The sequence below is a fragment of the Mytilus edulis genome, chromosome 12 (genome assembly GCF_963676685.1).
Source record: "Mytilus edulis chromosome 12, xbMytEdul2.2, whole genome shotgun sequence".
NCBI classification, from domain to species: Eukaryota; Metazoa; Mollusca; class Bivalvia; order Mytilida; family Mytilidae; genus Mytilus; species Mytilus edulis.
In genome coordinates, this window is record NC_092355.1 from 46906168 (window position 1) to 46916309 (window position 10142).

The following is a 10142-nucleotide window of genomic DNA, read 5'->3' on the forward strand; positions in this document are numbered from 1 at the left end:
TTAATATAATTATTTCTATCTGTCGTGGAGTTGTCACTGGTTCTGACGTACTTATAATATAATTATTTCTATCTGTCGTGGGGTTGTCACTGGTTCAGACGTACGTATAATATAATTATTTCTATCTGTCGTGGAGTTGTCACTGGTTCAGACGTACGTATACTATAATTATTTCTTCGACTGCATCGTTCATTAACTTGTAATATCCTCTACCGTTTATAATTGAGCTCATCTGTAAATATTACACCTTCATGCCATATATATATCATGTACTGTGTTACGACGCTAGTTAAAAACTGACGGGGAAGGGGTCACCGAAAACTTTGTTTTTAGAGCCTAGGTGGTCGAGTGGTTAAGCGTCGGGCATAGTGCAAGGCGATTTGGTGCCATGATATCTCAGTAGCAATTCTTGGTTATTTCTTTCAATTGTATGATTTGTAAATAATTTCTTTCTGTTTTTGCGTGATTCCTTTATGATTTGTTTACTAAGTATATTGTATTGAATGAATCGAAAATAGATTTGTTTAACTCTGTAAGCTAATCTGGTGTGATTTCATTATGATATGTTTACTTACAATATCATATGAAATGATTTTAAAATGATTTGTTTACTTTTAGCTATCATGGCGATATTCATTGATGATTTGCTACAATTAATACAAAGTTATTGCATTCGGATTTTTTGTGTTTGGTTTATATCTCTGACTTCTGGCTCAGATCAAATTTTAAATACTGTTCTATATTAACTGAACAAAGAAGGTTGCAAGACGAAGAGCAAATTTTACTTTATTATGATGACAGAGGTATATATATTAGTCAGCCATTAACTTATTATTTCACTCATTCAATTAAAACGATTGAAACATGTCAAAGTTGTTAACCTTTAAAATTCAGAAACTGTAAAATTGAGAATGGAAATGGGGAATGTGTCAAAAAGACAACAACCCGACCATAGAATAGACAACAACAGAAGGTCACCAACAGGTCTTCAATGCAGCGAAAAATTCCCGCACCCGGAGGCGTCCTTCAGCTGGCCCCTAAACAAATATATATACTAGTTCAGTGATAATGAACGCCATACTAGACTCCAAACTGTACACAAGAAACTAAAATTAAAAATAATACAAGACTAACAAAGGCTAGAGGCTTCTGACTTGGGACAGGCGCAAAAAAATGCGGCGGGATTAAACATGTTTATGATACCTCAATTTCAGTTTCTCGTAATAATTTTGTACTGTCAAGTTTTGTTTTCAAAATAAAAATATGTAGACATGAACTTAAAGACTGGAATCCCGAGTCAGTTGACCAAATGCACTGGCAAACTTTATGTTTTAATTGTTTACTGACTAGGTCTAGGGCAGTTGAAGCAACGTTACATAAGCAGATTAGGACCAAGACTAAGAACCATCGCCTTCTCGACATCCTTCTAGTAAAACCGGATCCTCTACTTCTAACGTTCGCCTTACACGTGAGCTGGTGACAATTTGCCAAAAGGTTTATCCAGAATCAAGAGCGACCTTTCTTTACCAATCAAAACTGCATTACTTTTTTTTATGTTTCACTTTACTTACATTAAAACATAGTAAAAAATGTAGTTTGAACATAATTTCATCTCAGATATGCATGAAATATTACTAACAATACGTTTATGAAACAATCTATAAGTATTCGACGGGTATATAGGCAATATAGCAAACAATTTATCATATATCATTTCGAAATAAGAAAATAGCAATTACATATTTTTTAACCGATTCTTCCATTTTCGAATATTAATCCCTTCAAATTACCACTTCCAACACATAACAAACTACATTCAAGACTCATCCACCATGGCCGATTTTTATTCTATTTTAGGTGAAGATCGTATGACGTCATGATCTTGTACAAATTTCAGGTCAAAATGTTTAACATATTTTTGCCACTTTATCCATGTTCGTTTCGTATTTTATGAATTTAAATTTGATAACCTTTTAATAATGTGGATTTTATTATGGCTAGCTTTCATCATTTTATCATAAAAAATCTTCCTATATACTAGTAAGATATATGTTAAACACGGTTATATAAAGCTACTTTTAAAAGCGCATTTGACAGTTGCCGTCAACTGTGTGCACGCTGTCATAGCAAACAATCTATCATATACTGATATTCGACAGGTATAAAACAAACAATCTATCATATACTGATATTTGACGGATATAAAACAAACAATCTATCATATACTGATATTTGACGGGTATAAAGCAAACAATATATCATATGCTGATATTTGACGGGTATAAAACAAACAATCTATCATATACTGATATTTGACGGGTATAAAACAAACCATCTATTATATACTGATATTTGCTGGGTATAAAACAAACAATCTATCATATACTGATATTTGACTGGTATAAAACAAACAATTTATCAAATACTGATATTTGACGGGTATAAAACAAACCATCTATCATATACTCATATTGACGGGTATAAAACAAACAATCTATCATATACTAATATTTGACGGGTATAAAACATACAATTTATCATATACTAGTATTCGACGGGGATAATACAAACAATCTATCATATACTGTTAATTGACGAATATGAAACGAACTATCAAATACTGATATTTGACGGGTATAAAACAAACAATCTATCATATACTAATATTTGACGGGTATAAAACATACAATTTATCATATACTAGTATTCGACGGGTATAATACAAACAATCTATCATATACTGTTAATTGACGGATATAAAACAAACAATCTATCATATACTAATATTCGACGGGTATAAAACAAACAATCTATCATAAACAAGTATTCAACAAGTGTATTGCAAACAATCTATCATATAATGATTTTCGACGGGTATGAAACAAACAATCTATCATATACTGCTATTCAATGGGTATGAAACAAACAATCTATCATATACTTATTAATATTTGACAGGTGAATAGCAAACAATCTATCATACACTAGTATCTTACCTCCTATATATTTCTACGAATACAATTGGTTAAAAGCAAAAGCGTGGATACCGTGTATATCTTATATAAAAGGTATGTAGGTAGGGTTTATTTCAATACACGGTAAGTAGTTGTGTTACGTTCCTTTATAAAAACAAGTTGTTATCGTTTGCATTGGTTGTTTTATAGACAAATGGAAGTAGGTTCTTAATAATAAGTATTAAAGATTACATCACTTTGAAATAACTTCTAAAATTCATAAGCATATGTGACAATTAACATATTACGTTACTACATTGTTCGGACCCATAAGGTGATATTATACGTTGAATACGGATCACTTAATTTGCACTTACCGCAGTCGTATTCCAAGAACAAATCCATATCTTGCCCGGGTGAACAGCCAGTCGGCCCGAATGTTGCATCGTCAATAAAAACCATGCACTCGAATAAATTATCACATAATCCTGCTACTGTATCTGTAACATCAGTCCCACATGGGGCCGAAGCTGTGTCAAAATAGCTAAAAGGTGGATCACAACCTACTCCACCATACCAGGCTTCCAGAATGTATATACTAAGTCCTTTCGTTTGATCACACGTTGGAACGACTGTATCACCCTGACAGTGCCTTTGGAAAAATGTGCTTGCCACTAAAAAGACAATATACATTTGAAACTAGAGGCTCTAAAGAGCCTGTGTCGCTCACCTTGGTCTATGTGCATATTAAACAAAGGACACAAACGGATTCATGACAAAATTGTATTTTGGTGATGGTGATGTGTTTGAAGTTCTTACTTTACTGAACGTTCTTGCTTCTTACAATAATATCTATAATGAACTTTGCCCATTAGTAACAGAGAAAAATACTTGGTAAAAATTTACATAAATTTACCAAATTAATGAAAAATGGTTAAAAATTGACTATAAAGGGCAATAACTCCTTATGGGGTCAATTGACCATTTAGGTCATGTTGACTTATTTGTAGATCTTACTTTGCTGAACATTATCGCTGTTTACAGTTTATCGCTATCTATAATAGTATTCAAGATAATAACCAAAAACGGCAAAATTTCTTTAAAAATTACCAGTTGGAGGGCAGCAACCCAACAACCGGTTGTCCAATTCATTTGAATATTTCAGGGCAGATATATATTGACTTGATTAACAATTTAACTCCTTGTCAGTTTTGCTCTAAATGATTTGGTTTCAGAGTTATAAGCCAAAATCTACATTTTACCCCTGTTCTATTTTTAGCCGTGGTGGCCATCTTAGTTGGATGGCCAGGTCATCGGACACATTTTTCAAACAAGATACCCCAAAGATGATTGTGGGCAAATTTGAATCAATTTGGCCGAGTTGTTTCAGAGGAGAAGATTTTTGTAAAAGATAACTAAGATTTACGAAAAATGGTTAAAAATTGACTATAAAGGGCAATAACTCCTAAAGGGGTCAACTGAACATTTCGGTCATGTTGACTTATTTGTAAATCTTACTTTGATGAACATTATTGCTGTTTACTGTTTATCTCTATCTATAATAATATTCAAGATAATAACCAAAAACAGCAAAATTTCCTCAAAATTACCAATTCAGGGGCAGCAACCCAACAACGTCTTGACCGATTCATCTGAAAATTTCAGGGCAGATAGATCTTGACCTGATAAACATTTTACTCCATGTCATATTTCCTCTAAATGTTTTGTTTTTTTGAGTTATAATCCAAAAACTGCATTTTACCCCTATGTTCTATTTTTAGCCGTGGCGGCCATCTTGGTTGGTTGACCGGGTCACGCCACACATTTTTTAAATTAGATACTCTAATGATGATTGTGGCCAAGTTTGGTTCAATTTGGCCCAGTAGTTTCAGAGGAGAAGATTTTTGTAAAAGCTAACGACGACGGACGACGACGGACGCCGGACGCCAAGTGATGAGAAAAGCTCACTTGGCCCTTTGGGCCAGGTGAGCTAAAAAGAGGGCTTAATTCAAATTTAAATTTAAATCAATAGTGTCTGCAAACTAAACAAACTTGTGAAAAATACAAATGGAATACACATATACAATTAAGGCATACTATAGAAATATAAATTGATAAGCTTAATAAAATAAATATGAAGTAAATATATATAGAGTTTCATTTCTTTGGTGAGTGGACAAGTAAGATATCGCGATAAATAGCGAATGTTTAAAATATGAAGAACGTAAGCAGGTATCGCTAAATTTTTCTACGATGATAGAAGTCCGAGGAAAATTATAATAATATAAAAATATCAGAATATCAGATGTTTTCTATAAAATCCTGTATAGGCGGACACATTTATGAGAAACAACAAGTAGAATAGCACACACTGTATTTTAATGTGGCCAGGTTTGTCCTTTTTAAAACACAAACTAATTAATTCGCATTTGTAAGATGCAAAATCAGAACAGGACTAAACCAAACATAATGTAAGGGTTGTCATAGTCCATTTATGATCTATTATTGTTAAGAGAAAGCAAGTATATCGAGACACTCTGATAATCAATGAAATTGCAACCATAGTACTTGTGAATTGATACCGTCATCCCCCTTCCTCATAGCCTAGCAAGAGCAAGTTTTGCAGGTAAAACTTTTATTGTCTCCTGTTCTGGAACACATTCTTTCGTCAGAAATAATGACATAGATGTTAAAGTATAACAAATTGTAATATTCCGGAATTTTAGTTTTCAGGTAAATATTTTGAAGGCATTTTGGATGCCATTATTTTGAAATATACAATAGAAATATAACATTGTAGGAAGAACTATCAAAATAAAAAGACATGACATGATTGACAATGGGACAACTATCCGAGAGCATAGTTCAAGAGAAGCGGATTAAACAAATAAAGGTCACCTTACGGCATTCAACAATGATCAAAACCAATTTATAATTTATTGCAGGATTACAGCATAAAGTCATTGATACCAAACTTGATCTCCATGTTGTCATCAGTGACAGCATTAAAAATTTGGTTGGATGGTTCATTGCACAGAGACTACATAACGTGGCAATTTTTAATCCATCAATAATCATAAATCTTGGACTGAAAAAGTCATTGATACCAGACTTGATCTCCATTTTTTCATCATTGACAACATATTAAATTTTATAAGCATTAGTTAAGTGCTTCATAAGTTATTCAATGGAACGAATAAAGTGCCATTTTTTTAATGTAGCAAGAACCATAACTCCTGAATGGTAAAAGAAAAAAAAATCAATTTTTATCTTGACCTCCATTTTTTTTTGAGTAACAACTTATCACACATTAAAAACCATTAGTAGAGAATTCCTGAGAGATACTAAGAAACGCCATTTATCCGTGACTTTCTTAGGCAACATATTTTATTGTATTCTATATGCACGCGAAATGAAATGAAAATGTTGTTTACCTGACTTTTCTGTCATAAGTAATGGATCAGAGACTAAAATGGCTGGATTGCACTGATTGTTTCTTTAACAATGGAGAATGCTATATAGCGAGCATTTGAATGCCGGGTATATTTAATTATGAAATGCAAAAAAGTGGTTAAAATATTTAACTAACGCAATAATAGAAGGTACACAACCACAAAAGGTCTGCAAACTCACTGTGTTGTTCCAAAGATCTGGGGTTTAGATAAAATTTGTTTCTTTCTTTTGTTTTTGTTTGCTAGTAGTTCCAAAAGTTTGAAAAAAAATAATCAAAATGATTATGTTACATAATAGTAAGTGTCCTACTTCATCATGTTTTCAATCACTCTGCGCAGTTTCTTCGATTGAAAACTGTAGGATACGTTCATTACACAAAACTGGTACTGTCATTCATTATTTTTGCTGAAAATGAATAACGCCTGGCAATATTTCTCAAACAATTCTATGATAGAAGATGCAAAATTCTCACTTATTGTTTACAATCTTTCTGTGAAGTTTCAGGGATCTTTATAAATATTGTAGGAGGAGTTTATTTCACGAACAAAGTGCCCACTTTTCCCGTCTGACCGCCCAACCGACATCACCATTCTTTAAGCTGGTTTGGACTTCGCCAAAAAGTAACAATACTAACACATAAAATACCCAAACAAATAATTTATAAATGATACTTTAAAGCGTAGATATCAGTACGAATAAATACTAACCAGTCTGTCTCTTTTCACGTTTTAGTATATTGTCTCCCTGTAGGACAGAAGGACAGAAAATTAATTTTACACGCTTCACATAACACATTGATATAAGATTTCAGCTTAGAAATACAGAAGGAAAGTTTTCATAGAATTTTCTGCAGCTATGGGTAATTCACTGGACCAAACATTACACTATATATATATACATATATTTATATACAGAAATCATTTAAAATCTCATGAACCCTATACAGATAGATAAACAAACAGAATAACACGACCTTCGTACTAAGCGAGGACACATGTCGTTTAGGTATCTCAATGTACTTCTATACTTTTATTATTTATCACTCATTAGGAATAGCTTTGTATAACTGGCTATAAATATATTTAGCGTGTAAGAAATGGGGTTTCCGAATTTGTTGGTATTAAGTAAATCTGATGACAATTATTCCAGAAATACATGTTGTGCACACTGAAATTATACGATGTACTGAATAACAAAATGTTTTATGGTCCTAGATCTTCATATTCCAGATTAGCCGTCTGATGTATCGTTTTTCTGATTTTGTAACATTCGAAATTTTGACAGTTTGACTGAAACTTGGTTTTGCTTGATTGGTTATGCATACACAGCAGGCGAATCTTATTTTGTAAACGCAACCGGTCTCTTTTTATTCGGAGTTGATGCAAATCCTTTGATTTGTATTTGTAACCTTGAAATTAATCTTCCTATTCGACTGTACAGACCTGAACATCGGTTACCTACTTTTGGCTAACTATATGGATATATACAGATAGTCATGTCAAATCTTTGATCAATGAAAGGATAAAGTATAAAGGAAATAAGCGATTTGCGAATACGAAACCTCTAATTTAAAAGCGGTAAGATGCACTATATATATAATGAAATATATCATACAGGTAACACCATTGTATTGCAAATGTACTGGTTATACAGAGGATTCATGACAATACAAAAATAATTCTGCCATTATAGGGACACAAGTATAGTCCATGTAAAAACATATACGATGAACAAACATCCGAAACGGGCATACAGATTTTCAAAAAGGAAGTTTACAACAGGAGAATGATAAACACATAGGTAAACATAAGTAAACGATCATTATTATAGATAGATAATGTACCTGTACTTTTCCTTGATTATTACGGGCAACTCTTCCGAGATCTGGAGAAGAAATAATGCATCATTTTGATGAACAAAGTTAAGTATCTTTTCTTTAATTTGATAAAATGATCCAGCTATTTCAATTTCTATAACACCGTTAAAGTGAGCAATTCATATCTTCAGATGTACATTCTAGACTTTAACATTTAATAATGCTAACATGGGGATACAAAATGAAAAATCGACAACTAAAAGTCAAACATGAGTTTTACGCATAGATCAGAATTTGTATTATATCATGTTTGATTTGTAATTAATCCTAATGACGCCACCATAAAAAACATAAACGACTCAAAATTGATTTTGTTTTAGGAAGTGGCAAAGTAATGACAATTTTAATTTTGATATAAGTAGAAAGTTTCTTTTATTGGCATTAATGTAAACTTTATTTTAGTACCGTAAAACCTAAAATTAATCGACAGTTTCTTACATATGCACTGCCGTGTTGACATACATTATGAACGCTATGTCCATAATTATAAATAAACTGCTAAACAAACTTGATATCTACATCAGGCATAGATAACCTTAACTGTTTTTGACAAAACCTTTCGAAATTTGGGGTCTTCATTGCTCTTCACCTGTTTGATTAACTTTAGTTTGTCTTTTTTGTTTGATCATCACTGAAACGTCTATGGTAGACGAGTCTGACGTACTAAATTGTAATCCTGGTATCCATGAGGAATGCATATGTAACCGTAAATTGTAACATTGTATGTCATGTCATGAATATATCTTTAACAGAGTCAAATTTATTATTTGAGTATTAACTACAATGTTTTGAAAGAAAAAAAACTTTTTCATATTTTGTCTCGATGTATTGTGTATAATACAGTTACTTTTCAACGTCATTGAAATGTTCTGATAATTTATATCTTATATTTTAGGGGATCGCAACATTTCACTCAGATGAAAACAGATGGAACTTACCAAGTGCTTCCGTACAGACCATGGTCTCCACTACTAAAACAATCAACCACCGCACCAAGTTGTCCATGGTAATGGTGGTGCCTGTCTTTGTGCATATGGCGTCGACGTAAAAGTATTTATACAAATAAATTAATTGAATGCTGTTGTTGCTTAAGTGTTCAATACATCTGTAATCCTATATTTACAAATAATCAACAAAATGAATATATAATTATCATTTATTAAAAGTTATGTTTCATGAATCAGTCAAACCATTTCTAAGTGGCTGCTATCAAGAATATACAATTAATTTTCAGTTAGCACCAGTTTTTCAAAATATCTCTACTTAGCCAACAAATAATGAAAAAATAAATTACCTTATTAGGGCACTTACAGGGAAAACATCTTTCCTAAAACGGTAATCTCCCTTTGCACAATAAGTTTAACATATTTTCTATTTGTCAAAATTTGTTCAAAAGATGCAAGTGATGATGCACTGAAAGAATCTTAATTGCGAAGGGTCTGTTTTAAAAGTAAAATGAACAAAAAAAGTAAAATCACAAAAATACTGAACTCTAAGGAAAATTCAAAACGGAAAGTCCCTATTAAAATGGCAAAATCAAATGATTATCAAAACACATTGGCTAAAAGACTTCGATATTTAAAAATAGATATGATTAGTACTTAAGTTGGTACCAGTACCTTCTCCATTATTAAAATCACATTTCCTAGGATTTCAATCATGACAATCTAAGTGTAACACAATTCCAAAATGCAATACGATAAAAACAATCATTGACACACCCAGACACACAATTTCAGCGGTGTCTGTATAGTAACATAAAAGAAAACATTAAGCTGCATATATGTAGTTTTTTTTTATGTCTGTGTTATTTTATTTTATTGAGTTTTCATTATGTAGCAATAGGCAAAACATGAAGC

At 32.1% G+C, this 10142-nt stretch overlaps 1 protein-coding gene across 1 annotated transcript in view; it reads right to left on the reverse strand.

The window, feature by feature from the left end:
- LOC139498626 (fibril-forming collagen alpha chain-like) overlaps nt 1–9376 on the reverse strand; it is a 30017-nt gene extending 20641 nt beyond the window's left edge. The window contains exons 1-4 of the mRNA XM_071287101.1: nt 9222–9376; nt 8251–8291; nt 7115–7151; nt 3332–3628 (exon numbers count right to left, since the gene is read on the reverse strand). Coding sequence (XP_071143202.1) covers nt 3332–3628; nt 7115–7151; nt 8251–8291; nt 9222–9288 — 442 coding nt within the window. The 5' untranslated portion in view covers nt 9289–9376. The remainder of the gene's footprint in view (nt 1–3331; nt 3629–7114; nt 7152–8250; nt 8292–9221) is intronic.
- Nucleotides 9377–10142: the final 766 nt, after the last annotated feature.